Raw genomic sequence first — 19936 nt, 5'->3', positions numbered from 1 at the left:
AGACTCCATTTCCAAAAAAAAAAAAAAAAAAAAAAAGTTTGGAGGCTAAAAATTCTGAAGCCTGGCTCTTCCCACCATTTGACACCCAGCGGGAGAATGCTTCCCCAGCCCCTGGAACAACAGCGGAAGAGGCCATGTCCCGAGGTCCACCTCCTGCTCCTGAGGGGGGCTCCCGGGATGAACAGGATGGAGCTTCAGCTGAGACAGAACCTTGGGCAGCTGCAGTCCCCCCAGTAAGTGTCAGGAAGTAATCCAGTGTGTCAAGGCAACTGAAAGTCAAGGGCATTACTACGTTCTCATCTTTTCCTCCCTAGGAATGGGTGCCTATTATCCAGCAGGACATTCAGAGCCAGCGGAAGGTGAAACCGCAGCCCCCTCTGAGTGATGCCTACCTCAGTGGTATGCCTGCCAAGAGACGCAAGGTTGGTTTTCCTCTTCCCTAAGCCTCTCTCTCTATCCAGGTTTCCCCGTCATGCCTGGAATTAAACTATTTAGAGATGGTAGGAGCTCTTGTTATTTAGTCTCCCCTCCCCTCCTCTCATTTAATGAGGAAACCTTTCTGGGATTCAGACTTGCTCTTGGTTGTTGCATAACCATACAGGACTTGACCTTAGTCTGTTTGCTAGCAGGTCCTGTATTAGTTCCTCAGCTGCCTAATCCCCATGTGCTTAGATCCCATTTTCCTTTAAGGTGGGTTTCCTCTTGTGAATTATCTAGCTCTTGAATCCCAGATGGTTTGATCCCTTCTGCCTCTCGTTTTGAAGAGCACGTTCAAGCACATTCACTTTGGTTTTGGCTAGAGCCAAGGGGAATTAGGAAGGCATTTCTGCTGTAAAAACCACATCCTGGACTCTACTTACCCTCTCTCCACTAGCATGGAGACTCAGTGGAGTGGTTGACTCATGGAAAGGGTGAGCCGGATGGTGGCACTGGATCTGACATTGATCCTCTTTTCCCTCCCAACCCCCTGTCCCCCAGACAATGCAGGGTGAGGGCCCCCAGCTGCTTCTCTCAGAGGCTGTGAGCCGGGCAGCTAAGGCAGCCGGAGCTCGGCCCCTGACGAGCCCCGAGAGCCTGAGCCGGGACCTGGAGGCACCAGAGGTTCAGGAGAGCTACAGGCAGCAGGTGCCCCCACCTTGAAGCAGAATAGGGATGGTCTAGTGGGAGGGGTTGGGCTAGGGTCCCTCTTCCCTGGATCCCTTCAACGATGAACTGGTCACCCTGGTGCTACCATTCGTTTCCCCCTTTGGCATCTGGGAAGGCTTGACAATGCCACCCTGGGCTCTTTGACAGTGTGCTTGGTGGGGGAAATGTTAGCTTCTGAGGGATGGCCTTGTTTGCTTGCTGGATCATAGGGACTTGGCCAGTGTTTCTCCAACCTGCTTGCTTTTTCTCTTTAGCTCCGGTCCGATATACAAAAACGACTGCAGGAAGACCCCAACTACAGTCCCCAGCGCTTCCCCAATGCCCACCGGGCCTTTGCTGATGATCCTTAGCTCTTTGCTCTATGGCCCTTCCTCATCAGGGGACCGTTTCCCCCCCTTCACAGTATTTAAGAAATAAAAGTCGGATTTTTCTGGCTGCTTTCTCTCTACATTGTCTCCGTTAAGTAGTGTGAGTCCCTTAATCTTGTGTGAACTTGTTTTTTAAATACTTCCTTGGAGTACCAGAAAGCTTGTAGTATCTTGTGAGCATATGGACACCGTTTTGTTCACCTAGCATGCTGAATTGTACAAACCAGTTTTTTGTTTTTTTGCGCAAAAGCACTTTGTATGTAAATAAAGGACCTGTATTTTGAGTTGAGAGCATATTCCAGGTGCATGCTAGGACAGAGCTCTCAAATTAGTCATCAGTTTCTTTTTTTTTTTTTTTTTGAGACGGAGTCTCGCTCTGTCGCCCAGGCTGGAGTGCAGTGGCTGGATCTCAGCTCACTGCAAGCTCCACCTTGCTCCCGCCATTCTCCTGCCTCAGCCTCCCGAGTAGCTGAGATTACAGGCGCCGCCACCTCGCCCGGCTAGTTTTTTGTATTTTTTAGTAGAGACGGGGTTTCACCATGTTAGCCAGGATGGTCTCGATCTCCTGACCTCGTGATCCGCCCGTCTCGGCCTCCCAACGTGCTGGGATTACAGGCTTGAACCACCATGCCCGGCTGTCATCAAAGTTTCTAAGCAGCTGCAGACCTACCTGTAGTCTTAGCATAACTAGCATGCAATGTTACCATGTGAAATCCCACTTAGTTTGACAGTGCTGCAATTGGTCTATCCAATTCAAAGAGCCCCTTAAATGTGCTCCAACATTGAAGCCTTTAACAGAGATTTCCCTAGTTCATAAAGGATCAAAGTCCTATGGCTGCAAATTTGCTAGTCTCTTTTGAGATGCAGTTGATGTCCGTTCTCACCCCCCCATCCCCTACCTTGGCTAGTTAAACATCACATAAGCTTAGCAGATTCCACCTAGACCTCTTGGAACATGAGCTCACAGACAGGTCTGCTGCAGTCCATGTGAAGACGCTGGTTGATAATCCAGTAATGTTACAGATGTCTCACCAAGGCCCCAGATACGCAAAGGGAGCCATATTGGGACCAGCCCAAGTGTCAGCTGCAGACCAGTTGACCTCACTGGCACAAAAAAGCAGATTTATCCAGCTGAGCTCAGCCCAAATTCCTGACTCACAAAAATTTAAAGATCCAATATGATGGTCACGTTTTTAGTTTCAACAGCTCTCTGGAATGTAACGAGTATTTCCCTGAAACTACAGATCACTAAGCACCATGCTTTTAAGACAATGCAAACAATCCATCCCCCAAATCACTGTAGAACTTTTTTTTAAATCCTTTTATTACTCTTTTTTAACAAACAGCCCCAGGGACAGGGACCAGGGGAAGGGGAAGGAGGGGAAGTGAGGCCCCAGCCCCACAACCCCTCCCCCCCACCCCTTTCCCCCTTATATATTTATAATCTATATACAAGCCCCGGGGGTAGGGGGCAAGAGGAACTCCCTCAGCGGGGTGGGGGCAACCCAGGCTCCTTGTCCCCTCGGGACCCAGGCTCCTCTGCCCGTCTGGAGGGCCCTTCTCGAGAAGGCGGCCCTGTTCGCTCCCAAGGCTTAGGTATCCAGCGCAGGGCATCTGGTGGGGAGGCCTAGAGGACACGTATGTGTTAAAGAGTGAGTCATAGTGGGAGGTCAGGGATGGGATGGAAGGACAGAAAATCAGGTGGCAACTCCAGTTTAGAGCTGGGGCCACAGGGTTTTCTCCTTCACCTGCTGGTAAAGGTCGATGCGCTGGGTGCGGAAGACTCCACTGTAGGTGGAAGGCGTGGCCTTGAGACGGGAATTGAGGCCAGAGAAGGACCTAAGAGAAGAAGGGCATCTAAGGCACGCCTAGGATCCAGACCCTGGTCCCAAAGTAAGGAAGCACTTGGAAAGTCCACATCCCTATTGCCTTTCACCTTCCAGTTGGGGGAGTCCGTGATGACCCAGGTCCCCCAAGATTGCTGCTCAGTTTTTGATAATCCTGGAACGGCTTTAGTTCCACTGGATGCAGCTGAGGGAAAAAAAATCATGAGCTCCCTGCCTTGAAATACAGAATCCCTACTCCTAAATCTTGACACTCCCTAGCCCCTCAGTTGCTGTACCTTACCTCTGCTCGCCCCAAGCTAGCAGGGAAGGGCCTGGCAGGTGAAGGCAGCACCCGAGTAGCAGGAGCAGGTGGGGGCCGCACAGCCAGGCTTGGGGGCTGCAGAGCAGGGCCCACAGGTAACAGAGAAAGGGGAGGTGGGGCAGGAGGTGGTGCTGGCGGCAGGGAGCCAAAGTTCACCACAGGCAGCTGTGAGTCTACCATGGGTAGAAGCATCTGTAACAAGAAATTTGGGTGTGCATGTTGGGGGCAGGGAGGAATGTCAGAAAACCAGGGAAAATCAAAGCCAGTGATTGGACAGAGAAATCAAATGAAGGGGAAGTGGGAAGATACAACATACCTGCTGGGCAGGAGCCCCTGAAGGGAGAAAGCCACTTTGGCCACCAGGCTGCAGAGGAGTAGAATAAAAATCCGAAGGGGATGGCAGATCCTGGCGTACCTGTTGGGAAGTGGGAAGAAATACATCAACCCCTCCAAAATCGTTCTCCCCACCCTATCCCCCAATATCTAACACCTGCCCCCCTCTTACCTGAAGCAACGATGTGTCAGGCAAAGGACTGGGACAGAAAGCTGGAGAGTAGAGGATGGAAGGTGGAGGGTAGAGAACTCCTCCAGCCGGCAACTTCCCCAGCTCTGCAGCTTGCAGTGTGGAGAAATCCAGAAACTGGCCCTTGAGAGCTACCCCAGAGAGCAGTGCCGAGGGAGGGGCTGGGCCGGGGGGTAGGTATAGGGGCTGTGATCTGGAAAGAAATTGTGGGGAGAAAAGCTGTTAGAAGCCAGTCCTAGCAATGCCTTAAGTCCACTAGCTTCTGGTACCCTAGAACTGTGTCTTCCCCTTCTCTCTCCCGTGAAACACATCTCCAAGTACTTCTGTGGTCCACAGGTATCGAGTCTTACCTGTAAGGGTGCAGTGAGGGTGTCCCAGGGCGGAAGCCTCCACTGTTTGGATGTAACTGAGAGTCCATGGCTCCCCCAGAGATCTGCAGAAAAGCAGGGTTGAAACATCTTTAGTATTTGTGGTCAAGAAAAGATCACCATCCCACCCATAGCAGCAGAATGTAGGGAGAAAAATCATGTGACAAAGTGGTATTTCACAACTCTACAACATAGAAAGGCTTGATTATAAATACATACCAGGCAGAAAAAAATGATTATTTACTGAAGGGGTCATGCAATGGGAAGCGGGGCCTACCTGAGAACTGGAAGGCCCAGCACTGCCATAGAAGACCTCAGGATACAGACGCTGGCCTGAGGAGCTGGGCTCTGGGCCACAGTGCCCAGAACCCAGGTTCTTGGATTGTGGCTCAGCAGAGGCAGCAGCACTGGGAAGCAGCTCCCAGTCTCGTGATACAGGAATGGCCTGGGAAGGAGAGGCCTTGTGGAGAGGGATGTCTGGCATCCTGGATGCCCTGGTCACTCCCAGCAATCTTCTCCGGAAATCTTGGGCCTTTCCACCAAATTCTTACTCCCACTTACCTCAGTGACTGATGCTGTTAGCTCCTTCTCTGCTTTCAAGCTGTCTCCTACCACTAGGCGTAAGTCTGAGTCCTGTGATCACAACAAGGCAGGAGACATTGTCCCATGACAGACATGCGTCCTCTATGTCCCACCTTTAGTCCTTCCCTTCTCTCGACCCAACTCAGGACACCCATATCCAGCCCACACAGACCTTGTCACTAGTGTCAAACTGGACTGGGGGACCAGGTAGATGGGATGGCCGAATGGGGCCAGGCTCTGTGCCTCGGTCTGTACGCTGTGATCGTTCTGTGCCAATGGGGCCAGGGGGCAGAGGCTGCTCCCGGGGCAGCTCCTGGATTGGGCACATAGTAAAGTGGGTCGGGGGAGGGGAAGGGAAATCCAAATTGGAATGCCCAGCACACACACACAGAGGGAAAAGGCAGAAAAAGGTAGGGCCGAAGTCAGATTCCTGGAAACATTCCCCTTGTCCTTTTTCAGTCTTTTACCTTTCTGTCCCCATCGTGGGGGGCAGGTGGCGGTCTCCTAGGAGGTTCAGAGCCAGGTGTACCCTCACAAGGAACAGCATTCAGGGGTGAGGGGCCTCCAGACCTCTTGGGGGGTCCCTCTGCTGCCCCCTTGAGTCCTCCATCAGGGGAACTTCGCTGGCTGCAGGGACCTGATGACACCTGAGAATCCCCACTCAGGTCCACCCCACTGTCAGACTGACTCATCTGAGAGGAGTGGAGAAGGAGTTAGTTAAGTCAGGGTAGAAAGCACCCCAATAGCTGACTGATGCACACAGATAAACTGCAGAAGGGACAACCAAGTGAGAGAACAGCTCCAGACTCAACCCAGAGCAAGTGGGGGAGTATGGCCAGTGCTCAAAGAAGTCCTAGCTCAGACACACCCTCCCACCCTCACTCACCTCTGTGCCAGCCACATCCTCGAAAGGACTCAGGGGCTCCATCCAAGGCTCCATGGAGCTGGGCCGATAACTCTTTCGGCTAGTGGCTGGAGAAGGGAGCACCAACCAGAAGACAAGTGAGAGGAGATGATGTTCAGAAGCCCATCTCATTCTTAACCCTTCTATCATAGTCCCTTCACTCAGTTTTACTCACCAGTATGTAAACGGTTCCAGATGTGAGGGGTCAGGGCCTCTGTGCCTGTATCTCTAGACTCTGCCTGAGGGCCTGGGCCCTCAGGCTTAGAGCCCAAGAATCCAGAACTATGAGGTGGCGGCAAAGATTCCTACGGATGAGAAAGGCCACAGGCAAAACATGAATTGGGTGGGAACTGGGAATTACAGGAAGCCAGGACAGAGTGGGGTGACACAGTGTGTGGTGTGAGGCAACAAGGGAGACACATGAAAGACTAATACTGAGAATTCTGGAGTAAAAACACAGTGAGAAACAGGAAAGAGAACGGAGAAAACATAACAAGAATCTTCACGAGTAAGAGTGCAGCGAAGCAATCTCAAAGCCATCCTTTACCTCCTGTAGCAGCTCTGGTTTTCTGGGAGGCCGCTCCCGACGTTTAGCGGGAAAGGGACTAACCCGGGCAGAATCCCGAGGAGTCCCACCCACCACTCTCACCATTGGCCCCGGATCCTCAAAGTGGGGGTCTGGGGAAGAGAAAAAGCGTCAGCATCTGCCTGGCTCTGCCACTGACCCTAACTTTTCCTCCCTACTCCATCTCCCAATCCTTCTACCCTTGCTCCCTGCAGAAACCCACCCAGCAGCAGGGCCCCAGGCCAGGTTCTCCACCCGCTCCCTCCAGCACTTTATCTTTTCTGGGGATGGAGATATTCCCACCCATAACCCCTCCAGCTTACCAGAACTGAGGCCGTTGTTGACCCTCTGGGGCTCATACCGGGTTGGGGGCCTAGGAGAGGGGCCCTGAGGGGTTTGGGGAGGTCCAGGCTTGTGCCTTGGGTGCCCCCCTGGTGCAGTTACACTCCCTTGACGGCTACTAAGCTGGGCCAGAGCCTGTTGGATGCCAGCAGGGTTGCTGTGGATAACTTGGTCCAGGCGGAAGACAGCAGAACTGCTGGGAGGTGGAGGAGGCAGGGGAAGCCCCGGGGGACGCTCCTCTGGAGGACGACTGGAGAAAACAGAGCATTAGCTCCAGTATCCACTAAATCGTTACTTTTTCCCACAAGTTGTTTCCCAACTTCTGCTTACAACCTATTCTCTTCCTTATTAAAGTCCAGGTGTTTCTGAGTCCTTCTAAGGGCTCCTATGTGTACAGGGGTACAGAGTAGAAAGCAAAGAACCAGGTATAAATATATACGTGGCTGTTCTTGACTCCATCACCCTACCAACTGCTTTCCAGTTGCCTTAGCCAGACACGGAAATCTTACTAATTCTAGAGTCCATGGCCCCTCAGGCCACAACCTCCACTGCACCCTATCTTTCCCTCAGGTTTTTTCCCCCTCCTCCAATTTTTAAACCACAATAAATTTAAGTTTGTCCCTACCCACCTTCGGTTCTTGGGAGAGGGCCAGCTCCTCTTGTCTCCTCGTCCTGGCCCGGTCCTTCCTCCAGGACCTCCACTGCCTCCTCCACTGCTGCCGCCACTGCTGCCAGCCTTGCCCCCTGGGCCAGGGCGCCGGTTCTGCCGTTCCATGCCTGGCCGCTGACTTGAGAAGCTCCGTTTACTCAAATCCTTGGCTCTCTGGCTCAGATCTCCGCGGGACATGGCTGAAATACCTGGCACAGCTCCACCTCCACCTCCCCCAGGAGTTCCCACAGCCTTGGGTGTTAGCAGTGCTGCTGGGGGTGCCTCTTTGTCCCCTCGGCGCTCACTGGCGAAGTCACTGCTCTCTGATGCAGTCTCCCATTCCTCATTGGCTTGGTCTGAGTTCTGGTTTGACAAATCAGGAGACTTGGCAGCTGCCCGGCGAGGTGGTGGGGCCACTGTGACTGTTGTGAGGGCCTCCTCAGGTCCAGGAGTGGAGGCTGGAAGGGTTAAGGAGGGCTTGCTCTCAGACCCCCTTGCGGCATTTTCCCGTTCCTGTTTCAGCCTCCGGAAACGAGGTGGTTTATCCTGCTGCTGAGCCCTCCCATGTCGCCTCCTTCGGGGTCGCTCCCCGTCTTCCATGCCCACGTTGCTGCCTCCACTGCTGCCTCCGCGCGCCACGGGGGACAGAGGCCCTGGGATCAACTTCTCTTTCAAAGGCTCCTTACTTGGTGGCAACGGGCCTGTGGGAGGTTTCTTGGGAGCCAGAGACTTGGCTGGAGGGCTCCAGCCAGGGCAAACTTGAGGAGGGGGCCTCCCTCCTCCTCGGCCCCGGCGAGATGGCACCCCTCTGGGAGTGAAGACGCGCCCACCCCGGGCAGTAAAGCGGGCTGGGGCTGGCGAAGGTGGGGCTCCTGGCGGTTGGGGAGCAAGAGGGACCTGGGTGAGTGTGCCCTCCTTGGGTGGGGGGGCCTCCTTGTCTGAGGGAGCCAGATCACTCTCATGGGTCTCACTGCCTGTTTCCGAGCCCCGCTGCCGGCGCCGCTTGGGGATTTCCTCATACTCCGAACCCTCGCTCCGTGTCTCGCTGGCAGTGCGGCCTCGGGGAGCAGGAGGGTGGTTTGGTCCCCCTGTTCCACCTCCACGCCCATCATCTCCTCGAAACTCTCGGTAACTGCGGAATTCCCGGCTTCGGGCTCCCCGCCCCCGTCCCCCATAGGTCCCCCGAAAACCCCTCCCTCTGGCAAAATACTCGCCTCGGCCCCGACCCCGGCAAGAGGTAGGACCCACTCTTTCATAGGAATAGTCCCTCCTAAGCCTTGGGGCAGGGGAAAGATTCCCATTGGGTGGGGTCTCCTTGGGGCCCCCAAGCTTCCCCTTGGCTATCTTGAGTGGGTCTGGCTTTGGGGCTTTGGGGGTTTCATCCCCCTGTTCGAGAGGCTTGGGAGGCAGCTCTTCAACTTTTGTAGGTGGTGGAGGTTTCTTTATAGGCCCAGCCCGGCGGGGTGGGGCCCCTGGCTCCTCTGGAGGGATTCCACGACGACTGCTGCCTGGACGAGGGCCCCAGCGGGTCTCCGTGCGACTCTCTCTGCGGGGTGGTGGGGGACCGTGGCCTCCACTTCCGACTCCGCGGGCAGCCTTTCGGCCTGCTTCTGGCCCTGTCAGCTGTGCAGTCTCCTCCTTAGGGGGCTCCTTCTTGGGAGGTGGAGTTTGTATCTTGGCCCCTTCATCACTGCCTGGGGGCCAGGGGAGAGGACGGGGCCCTGGGGGAGCTGGTTCCTCCAGAGGAAAGCGAGAGATTGGGGGCCCAGGGGCTCCATTCTCAGGAAAGCCTGGATAACTGGCCAGATAGGGTGGTGGGGGAGGTACTGGAGGAGTCTCGCTCCTGAAGAGACAGAAAGAATGGAAAGAAGTATCTCAGGAAAACCAGAACTAGGTGGGAAAAGAACACTTTATTATGACCTAGACTCTTTTACTGTTTTTCTGTTTGTTTTGGCAGAGATGGCATCTAGTTGCCCAGGCTGATCTCGTACTTCTGGGCTCAAGCAATCTTCTTGCCTCAGCCTCCCAAAATGCTGGGATTACAGGGATGAGCTACTGCAGATAGCCTCTCCTTTCCTGTTCATCCCTATCCCTACCGCTAACCCAAAGTACCTTTCTTTCAGGCCTAGATCCTTTCACTATGAACTCACCCATTTCTCATGACCAAGACTCACCTCATCCCCTTGTCATCCTCATCTGCAGCCTGGCGCAGTGGTGAGGTCAGTGGGCGGGGGTCAGTGGGTGTGGCGGTGAAGACATCTCCTACCCAGGCCAACTTTGGATCCACCGGTGGAGTGCCCCGTTCCCGTAACATAGCAGGTGCATGACGGTCAAATGGCTCTGAGCTTGAGCCCCCACTGTCTGAGCGCTCTCGGGGAACTAGGCCTGAAGAAACCAAAGACAAAGAAAAATAATCCTACTCATGTCACAGGCCCTCCAGCCCAAAAAGCATCTGTCCAATCTAGTCCTCCCTGTCAAGTCAGCTCATCCATCTCGTTCCCAGTAGGTATGGGCCTTGCCTGCTCTTGTATAACAAGATTATCCACTCAGCTCCGCTACAAGAGAATCAACCCACCCCAAATAAATCCTAGCAAATGAAGGACCACTCCTTCTTTCCTTTCATTCATTCATTCGTTCGTTCGTTTTTGAGATGGAGTTTTGTTATTCATTCCTTTATTTTTGAGATGGAGTTTCACTCTCGTTGCCTAAGCTGGAGTGTGATGGCACAATCTCAGCTCACTGCAACCTCCACCTCCTGCGTTCAAGCGATTCTCCTGCCTCAGTCTCCCGAGGAGCTGGGACTACAGGCGAGTGTCACCATGCCCGGCTATATTTTTTTTATTTTTAGTGGAAACAGGGTTCCACCACGTTAGCCAGGGTGGTCTCGAACTCCTGCACTCAGGTCATCTGCCCGCCTTGGCCTCCCTAAGTGCTGACATTACAGGCGTGAACCACCATGCCTGGCCAACCACTGCTTATCTCTTAACTAAGCCCATTTTTGCAACACACCTATCTCAGCAGTGCTAAGCATATGCCCTTCCCTCTTCACTATGACGGGTAACACCCATCATACCAGTGTCACAGTTAAGACCCTAATACCCAATTCCTAAGACTGAGGGGATTTTCCTGTTTCCCACTCCTTCTCCCATGCCCCTTTACCAGAGGGATGCACGCCAGGAGGGTAGAAGTCTAGAGGGGGCCGACCCTGGAGGAGCCGGGGGTCCACATAAGGAGGAATCATCATCCATCGGGGATCAAAGTTCATTGGGGGCATGGGTGGGGGCCGGCCCAGAGCACCTGGGTACAGGGCCTTGGGGGGTGGGGGCGGAGCCTGCGGAGCTGGCACAGCCCCCAGGGTCACAGGTTGTGGTGGTGATGGGGGCACTGGGGTAGGAGGGGCAGAGCCCTGTTGATGCTGCTGCCACTGCTGCTGCTGCTGTTGCTTCAGGAGCTGCTCCTAGGAAAGACAAGATGAGAGAGGCTCAAAGCACACACGGACAAAGGAATCAGCAAAGAAAAAACTTGGACTAGGGGAAATTGCGGTGACAATGGAGACAACTGGGCAAAGAAGCAAAGGGACCCAGAAGGTAACTTATGAAGAGAATTAGGTACTGAAGCCAGGAAGAAAAGCAGCCCTCAGAGAGTAAATAACTTGATTTTACCTGCTGCTGCCGCTGGAAACGAGGAGGCAACGACTTCTGATATTTGGGGTAGCCCAAGCCCTGACTAGGGGGCTGGCGGGTGGGACCAATCCCATCACCCTTGGGTTCCACCTTTGGAGCTGGGGGTGTGGTAGGAGGAGGAACCTCTTCTGGCGGTTCAGGACCCTCTTTTGAGGGCAACTGTGGTTCCACTGCATCGAAAAAAAAAACACAACAGAGTGATCTAGTTCAACAACAGACAGTCCATGAACACTCCAAGAATATCAGGTCTCATCTCTAGCTCCCTTAAGACTGAGGTACGCTATTCAACATCTATTCTATTGAAGTCCCTCCCATTTAAGACCCATTAAAACACTTTATGGCCTCTCATGAGCCTATGGTGGTGGCATAGCTTTCTATGAAATCATCAGAATAACAGTACTTTCTTCAGTCTTGGCCTACAGGAAATGGGTTTTTATTTTTTTTATTTTTATTTTTTTTTGAGACAGAGTCTCGCTCTGTCGCCCAGGCTAGAGTGCAGTGGCGCGATCTCGGCTCACTGCAAGCTCCGCCTCCTGGGTTTACGCCATTCTCCTGCCTCAGCCTCCCGAGTAGCTGGGACTACAGGCACCCGCCACCACGCCCGGCTAGTTTTTCGTATTTTTTAGTAGAGACGGGGTTTCACCGTGTTAGCCAGGATGGTCTCGATCTCCTGACCTTGTGATCCGCCCGTCTCGGCCTCCCAAAGTGCTGGGATTACAGGCTAGAGCCACCGTGCCCGGACTAGGGTTTTTATTGATATATTTCTTATGAGACAGTTTTTTTTTTTTTTGAGACAGAGTCTTGCTCTGTCACCTAGGCTGGAGTGCAATGGCATGGTCTCGGCTCACAGCAACCTCTGCCTCCTGGGTTCAAGTGATTCTCCTGCCTCAGCCTCCCAAGTAGCTGGGACTACAGGCACGTGCCACCACACTTGGCTAATTTTTGTATTTTTAGTAGAGACGGGTTTCACTACGTTGGCCAGGCTGGTCTTGAACTACTGACCTCGTGATCTGCCCGCCTCAGCCTCCCAAAGTGCTGGGATTACAGGCGTGAACCACCATGCCTGGCCGATAGGGTCTTGTTTTGTGGCCCAGGCTGGTTTCAAACTCCCTAGGCTCAAGCGATCCTCCATCCCAAGCCTCCCAAAGTATTGGGATTACAGGCGTGAGCTACAGTACTCTGCCAAGAAATGGTATTAGACTACAACCTAGGATTTCAGACAGAATCTTCCCTTCTTCAGATACACAGATGACAGGATACTATCACTGATAACCAATAAACCAAAACAACTGCCTTCTACTTCACTTGTCCCCAGCCTTACCACCCTGCACCTTTAAGCACCTTGAAGCAGTGATCTGACATCTGGTAGTACCTATCCCCATCTCCATACCTGGGCTGGCTTCGAAGCTGCCACTGCTGGTGCTACTGGTACTGCCACCACCACTCACCAGAGTGGGAGCTGCAGCCACACCTGGAGTGGGAGTAGATTGGGCAGGAGGGGCCTGTGCTGGCTCTTCAGGTTCTTTCTCTGGTGTTGGGGCTGATGCCGGAGGTGGAGCCAGAGGTGCAGGGAGTTCTTTAGGGACTGCAGGTGGTGGAGCTGGGGTAGAAGGGGCAGCAGGTGGGGCAGCAGGCTCTGCTTTGAGCCGCTTGTCAGGTGCCCCAAACTTTTCATCGAGTCGCTTGAGCTTCTCAGCACAGGCTGCCCGGCGCTCTTCCTGCATGCGCCGCTCCTCTTCTTCTCGCCGTCGCCGGGCCCGCTCCACTGCCAGGGAAATCTCAGATGATGACTGCTTTCGTCGCTGCCGCCATGCCTCGTCCTCATCTTCAGGTGCTGCGGGCTTGCAGGGAGGACCCCCACGATCCTGTCAATTGGCAAGACCCAGCAGGGCCAGGGGTATCAGTTACTATGCTTTCTACCATCTCTTCCACAGACCAATCAACTGTTGCTACTTGCAGGATGTAAGGACCCATGCTTTGGCGTTGATCTCTCTGGGTGGTGACAAATTCATTATCCTGGTCTTGTCTGAGACCAGGTCTTGCTATGTGGCCCCGGCTGATCTTGAACTCCTGGGCTCAAGTGATCCTTCTGTTTCAGCCTGCTGAGTAGCTTGGACTACAGATGCACACTACCAGATCCAACTATCTAGCCACCCTAGTCTTTTTTTCTGTTCTCTCTCTCCTTCAGAAACCCAAATACCCAGGCCTCCCTGTTCTTCTTTCCTCATTAGCATCCCAGTTTCTCACTTCTTACCCAGACTCCGCTATCACCAAAGATATTTCCAAGCTTTCCAGGATGTTCTGCAGCCTGGCACTTCACACAGTCCATTTTTAGCACCCTCTTCCTCTACATCACAACTGCTTCCATTACTCAGCTGACACTGACTTCCCACAGCTGACCCTCTCAATCCCTTATTGTAGACACTCACTGGGTAGTCCCCAGGGGGGCCCCAGTTCCCGGCGGGGCCCCGGTGAGGTAGGGGAGGCTTTGGGGCAGGAGGTCCTGGCTCTGTCTCTGGAGGCCGAGAGGTTTCTGCCCAGGCCGTCTTAGGAGGGGGCGGTTCGCTGTTGGGGGAGTTGCCCTTTTTGCCATCTGCTTCAGTGGGCCGTTCCTCACCAGATGCTGATTGGGAATCCTTGCTGTGAGCAGAGCAACAGTACAATTAAAATCAGCTGCAACTAATATATTCCTCTAAGAGAATATTACCAAAACACAAAGACCCCCTCCTCCTCTCCCCTGATGGCCCTAACTCACTGGCCCTCAGCTCCCTCCTCATCAGAGTCTCGCCCATCTTCCTCATCGCTGAACTTGAGCTTTTCAGTGTAGTCAACCTCTTCATGGGCCCCTGAGGGGAAATATGAGTATTAGTAACCCAAGCATTCTGTCCTCCAATCTCAGAAGGTAGTCTGGAACTATGATTGACTACCAATGCCAGCACCCTTCCCTCTGAAGTCTAGATCCACCAATGAAGTCTTATTCCTCTCTCCACTTTGCCAGCACTTGGTATTCCCCATCCATCCTCCCCTACCCTTTTTCTTTTTTCCTTTTAAGAGGTAAAGTCTCGCTCTGTTGCCCAGGCTGGAGTTCAATGGCATGATCGTAGATCACTGTGACCTCCAACTCCTGGGCTCAACTGATCCTCCCACCTCAACCTCCACAGTAGCTGGGACCACAAATGCAGAGTCCACAGTCAACTAATTAAAATAAGATTTTTTTTTGTAGAGGTGGGGGTCTTGCTATGTTGCCCAGGCTGGTCTTGAACTCCTGGCTTCAAGTGATCCTCTCACCTAACACTCCCAAAGCACTGGGATTACAGATGTGAGCCACTGGGCCTAGCCTTCCCTACACTTCAATGTCTGCCTTTCACCCACATAACCCTGTATTCTTTTTTCCCTCATTAGGTTTTGCCTTTCAAGATCCAAATTCTTGACCCTTAACATCCACTTACCTGCCCAACCATCATCATTCTCCTGATCCAACTGATCAAACTCTTTGAGATTATCTTCTTTGAGAATAGAGGGACGACCCACAGGCTCTACTAGACGCATTGGTGGCCCCGAGCCTCGGGGGCCCGCCACACGGGGAAAACGGCTGTACACAGAAAAGAAAACGAAAGATGGCATATTGTATAACCACATACAAGACTGATCCTAGACTGAGTCTCTTGGCTAGAAAACCATCTCCTCCCCCAATAAGCTTCCCCTCCCCCCAGCCACAAACCCAGACCTGGATTGCTCACCTGGGCCCATCAGGAGTGGGGTATCGGTAAGGCCCCTGGGGTCCATAGGGCGGAGGGAACGGGAGATATGGGGGATACATCTGTAAAACGGTCCAACAGTAGCTGCTCAGAGGGACAGTCATACACCCATCTAGCTCCTTAAGCCTGCTGTCAATCATCCTCCCACCCTCCCTTCTATCTCATAGGTCAAAGACTATGTCCTGAGTCCTAGCTCTCCAGCTTCCAGCGTAATCGCTCCAAGACAAGACACCGAGACTCACGAAGGGCGGCATCATTCCGCGGTAGGGAGGGAACTGGGGTGGGCCTGAAGGTTGCAGCGCCCCCCGGGGATCATGACCATGATGAAGTTTGGAGTCCGGGCCCTCCAGTTCATCAGGGCCACGCCCACCTCCGTCCCTCCAAGTTGTAGAATCTATATTTTGGAGAAGGTAGAGAGAGGCATCAATGATTGGAGGGCAAGTGAACATAGCTGAAAGTGATGGGGAAGAAGGTGAATAAGCTAGCACTTAGCTCTGAGATGGAATAGATTATGTCTTGGCCAAAAGGCAGCCACTCACTTTGGGGGCGGAGGCTTGGTCCGGGCCCAGACGACTGTTCGGCAGACTCCCTTTCCTTGGCAGCCTTGTCCTGGTCGCCAGCCGCCTGCAGGGTCGGAAATTCCTCTCGAGAGAATCGCGACAGTAGGCTTGATGCCCTTCCACCTATTAGGATGGTGATACAGAACAGGAGGCAGAAGTTTATTTACTGAGAACATGCTATAAAAGTGGAAGGCTCTGACTGGGCATGGTGGCTCACGCCTGTAATCCCAGCACTGTGGGAGGCTGAGACAGGTGGATCACGAGGTCAAGAGATCGAGACCATCCCGGCCAACATGGTGAAACCCCATCTCTACTAAAAATACAAAAAAAATTAGCTGGGCCTGTTGGCACGTGCCTGTAATCCCAGCTACCCCGGAGGCTGAGGCAGGAAAATCACTTGAACCCAGGAGGCGGAGGTTGCAGTGAGCCAAGATTGCGCCACTGCACACCAGCCTGGGTGACAGAGTTAGACTCCATTTCCAAAAAAAAAGTGGAAGGTTCTGACAGGTACCAGACTATCAGGTTTCCTGCCTTCAAACTCATCCCCCTAGAAAATAACTGCTTATTCTCCAAGAAGGTCAGTTCTGGGACCACTACATTCCATCATATAAGACTGAGACTTAAACTTGCTCATGTGTCTCCATGAAACTGAATTATGGGCGGTTCTTGATTTAGCCAAAGAGGACCAAGGTCACTTGGCTGAAAATACAGTGCAGGGCTCATGCATCCCATGGTGCCCAAACACAGCTCCCCAATTAAGTGCTGCACTCACCATCTCCATGTGCTCCATGGGTGACGCTGGCTTGTGCCCAGGACTTTACCCCGCTTGGAACCAAAGGAGTGTTCTGGGGAAGTGTTCAGAGAGATGATAAATGATGTGGGTGGGACAGCTATGAGCCATTCTTCCCCCTACCCCTCCAGTTCTCCAGGTACCTCTGGGGCTGCTGGGGGTCGTTTCGGCTGGTTGGAGGCAGGCGTCTGTGAAGCCGGCAGTGGCTGCGATTCCGGCGGCTGAGCGGTTGAGGCATCGGAACTGAGGGGATAGAATGGGAAGGTTACTCAGGCCTGAGATGCCTCCCTGACATCTCCAACTGGTGGAGACTCAGGACTGAAATCATGCCCATTGCTGCCATTTATAAATATAAGGACAAAATAATTTTGTCATCCTTTGCAGGCTGTTGTCTGTTTCTTCATGCTTTCTCTCCAAGACAAAAAGCTAAAGGTACCACTCCTTAGCCATTTAACAAGAAACCTGCAATAGGTAAGAAAGGGACTTCTTCCTTTGTCTCTGGCTCATACATGGCTGGGCTAAACCAAGCCCCAACACTCCCTGAAGTTCAAGTTAAAATATCCATCACTCTAGGTCCCCCAAGCCTCTGTCTACCTCTTGGGGTCGGACTGCTCCTGTTTGCTTGCCCATCCTGTTCCGTCTTTCGGCACTAGTGAGACATTGGGGTCGTTGCCTTTGTTCTCAGCTTTCAGGCTTGGAAGGTTGGCTGGAGGTGGCATACGCCGGGCAATGGCAACTTTCCCGAGACTCTGCAGGCCATGGCGAGGGGCAACTGGAGAAAAAGATGGAGAGAGGGTCAAAAATGCCTCATATGGGAGATCTGATGGCCTCCTATCCTGGGCCACATTTATACATCTTGAATATCTTATTACCCACTTCCTCCAAACTTCTCTCAGAAGGGATTCCTTCCCCTGCCCTTAATAATCTCTGAAATCAGGCCAGTTGTGGTGGCTCACTCTTGTAATCCCAGCACTTTGGCAGGCCAAGGCAGGCAGATCACCTGAGCTCGGGAGTTCAAGACCAGCCTGACCAAAATGGAGAAACCCTGCCTCTACTAAAAATACAAAATTAGCCGGGTGTGGTGGCGCATGCCTATAATCCCAGCTACTCGGGAGGCTGAGGCAGGAGAATTGCTTGAACTCAGGAGGCGGAGGTTGTGGTAAGTCAAGATCATACCATTGCACTCCAGCCTGGGCAACAAGAGTGAAACTTGGTCTCAAAAAAAAAAAAAAAAAAAAAAATCTCTGAAATCCCTATCAAGGCTGAGATATGTAACATCCAATGCTTCTATGTGAGATTGGTTGATCATAAGCCTGCAAGGAGCAAGCTGGCCTCAAAGTCTCCCAAATCCACATTTCTTTGCCTCCAATTCTTACGTGTCCAAAGACAGGGAACCACAGACACGCCTTTGTAGGAGGGTAACTGGTGTTCACCCAGAGCCCATACCCCCTTTAAAGGACCCAATGTAAAGTTGGGAAGTCTCCTCTAGTCTTTTGGCATTTCTACTACAGCCACTTCCCTTTAAAGAGCTCTAAAACATATGCCCCATGCACGCCTAGCTTCCAACCATCAGAAGCATCTTTGCAGGACCCTCACCAGCGGGTTTCTGGATCTCTAAGGACTTGCCCTTATACGTATCAAACAGGTTGAGCGAGGAATACTTCTTTCCATCCTTTCCCTTGGCAGTCGGCCCCGAGCGATCGGACATTGCGCTGGAAGCTCATTGAGTATGTTGGGTCCTGCAGGCACCTCCCCCAAAACGTGCCGGAGCCTGTGGGCCAGACAGCAAGTGTCTCAGTCTCTGTTTCCTGGTCAGACCATAATAGAAGCTTAAAAACTCCCATGCATTGTCATTAGGGACTCAGATATGAGGTCCCCTGGTGTCTTTTCCTCCACTCTGTAAACTGCCCACTCTTTTCAAGCGACCATGATCTACTTAGCTCCCTCACAGCTCAAATGCCATGTTCCCTCCTTTCCCCCAGACACCTCTGTCAACGAAATCTAAGTAAAAATCCAGTATCCTCCTAGTATAAACACTCTGCCCTTTGTGCCTGTCTACAAAGGGTAGCAGCCTTTGCATTCCCTACAAGTAGTAATCTCTTCTCTCTCCACCAAAATCGCTTCAGAGGCTTACAACAGGGCAAACAAATTCAAGCAAGAGAAAACTAAAAAAGAAGCACACAATTCCATCATAGAAGAAGAAACAACGCTTTAGATTCCCTATTTATTGGACACCAGCTCCCTAATCATGTCCCCAGGGCCCTGTACCCCAGGCTCCCTGCCCAACAGCCTCGTCTCCATCTGGGAAGGTTTGCAGGAAGGTATGCTGGGAGTTTAAGGATTTTATGAGCTTGCTCAGCCGGAATGGGGGTTGATACCAGAGAAATCCTCATAGAACAACTGGGGCTCTACATACTCCCAGGCTATAGGAACCCCAAGTATTTGAAATATCCCATCTTTTTCTAAACTTGCTCCTGTATTGGCTCCTGCAAAAAATCGCCTCCAGATGAAATACTGTCTTACCATATGAAGAACAGAGAAAAAGCATTATGGAGCCACCTAGCACCCTGCAACCATGGGCCAGAAAACACAGGGCCAAGGCCAGAGCCATCTTCGTTTTCCTATCCTCACTAAAAAGGTCCGTCACCAGTGTTTCTTTCCTTGATACCTCCAGCTCCCTAAGCAAGCCAGACGACAGGTCTCTCAGTCCGTTCCAGAGTGACCAGGTATTCGTTTATGGATGGGAACAGTGTAAAGAGATGAGAAATAGCGGGGAAGAAAGCAGGGAAATCCAGACAGGCCCAGAATGAAAGCCAAAATTGGGGAGAAAGAACTTTATGACAAGCTAGAGATGACATGGATGTTGCTTCGTAGGTGTCTAAGGAGGCCAATCTGTGAAAATAAATATATGAAGGGAAAAGGAATAAAAGAATCATGGAGTGAGCAGACCAAAGCTAACAGAAAATAACAGAAAATTCCACCACATGAAAGCAGGTGGAAAATATATGGAAACAGGTATGGCAAAAAAAGGATGCAGACAACTAAGTAAGGGGGAGAGGCCCGAGAAGAAAAACGGGGTAGTGGGAGAAAGGAGACGAGGAATAAGAAAAATGAAAAAGCAGACATAGGGCGACCGAGCAATACAGAAAGCAAAGATGCTGGATAAAAAGCAGGGTTCTAGAGTGGGAGTGGCTCGACACGAAGAGAGGCATCCAGAGAGGGGGAACACAGCGTTGGGTGATAGGAGGGGGTCCAATATGGAGGAAAAGCGCCCGTCCCAGAGAACCATCAGGCGCGGCCCACCCCGGGGCGGCAGCTGGGGAGGGGGCCCACAGATGGGGGTGAGAAGCCAAGAACGCAGCGGAGGGTAGGGAATTACGGGCCCAGGCGCAGGGGTCACCCCCTGAAGCCAAGACAGTGGGTGGGTAAGGGCACACTATGGATCCCAAATGAACGGCCAGAGGTGCAGGTCCCGGAGTAGAGGTACCGGTGGGGGAGGGGCAGGCAGGCCCGGCAGCAGGAGGACAAAATGGCGGCGGCTAATGGCAGC

The 19936-nt window shown here is 52.6% G+C and overlaps 2 protein-coding genes across 2 annotated transcripts in view; one reads left to right on the top strand and one right to left on the bottom strand.

Annotated features, from left to right (window-relative positions):
- The window catches only part of BAG6 (BCL2-associated athanogene 6), a 13740-nt gene extending 12146 nt beyond the window's left edge, over positions 1-1594 (top strand). Inside the window, exons 21-24 of the mRNA XM_011944698.1 lie at positions 3-233; positions 315-422; positions 979-1125; positions 1401-1594. Of these exons, the coding sequence (XP_011800088.1) occupies positions 3-233; positions 315-422; positions 979-1125; positions 1401-1496 (582 nt within the window). The 3' untranslated portion in view covers positions 1497-1594. The remainder of the gene's footprint in view (positions 1-2; positions 234-314; positions 423-978; positions 1126-1400) is intronic.
- Positions 1595-2820: 1226 nt separating this feature from the next.
- On the bottom strand, positions 2821-18197 carry PRRC2A (proline-rich coiled-coil 2A). Its single transcript, XM_011944699.1, has 30 exons — positions 17983-18197; positions 16981-17158; positions 16530-16629; positions 16369-16441; positions 15576-15719; positions 15279-15430; positions 15019-15098; positions 14728-14870; positions 14034-14124; positions 13708-13918; positions 12669-13143; positions 11258-11448; positions 10755-11052; positions 9770-9980; positions 7576-9438; positions 6928-7196; positions 6587-6717; positions 6215-6344; positions 6022-6107; positions 5603-5827; positions 5308-5448; positions 5115-5186; positions 4831-4998; positions 4536-4618; positions 4168-4378; positions 3979-4077; positions 3642-3854; positions 3451-3545; positions 3263-3353; positions 2821-3141 (listed from the first exon to the last, which is right to left on the bottom strand). The coding sequence occupies exons 1-30, from the start codon at positions 18092-18094 to the stop codon at positions 3001-3003; spliced, it is 6477 nt and encodes a 2158-aa protein (XP_011800089.1). The 5' UTR covers positions 18095-18197; the 3' UTR covers positions 2821-3000.
- Positions 18198-19936: the final 1739 nt, after the last annotated feature.

This window comes from Colobus angolensis, unplaced genomic scaffold (assembly GCF_000951035.1).
Source record: "Colobus angolensis palliatus isolate OR3802 unplaced genomic scaffold, Cang.pa_1.0 Scaffold236, whole genome shotgun sequence".
Lineage (NCBI taxonomy): Eukaryota > Metazoa > Chordata > Mammalia > Primates > Cercopithecidae > Colobus > Colobus angolensis.
The sequence above is the reverse complement of the archived record's forward strand: the minus strand, read 5'-3'. Positions and strand labels throughout refer to the sequence as shown.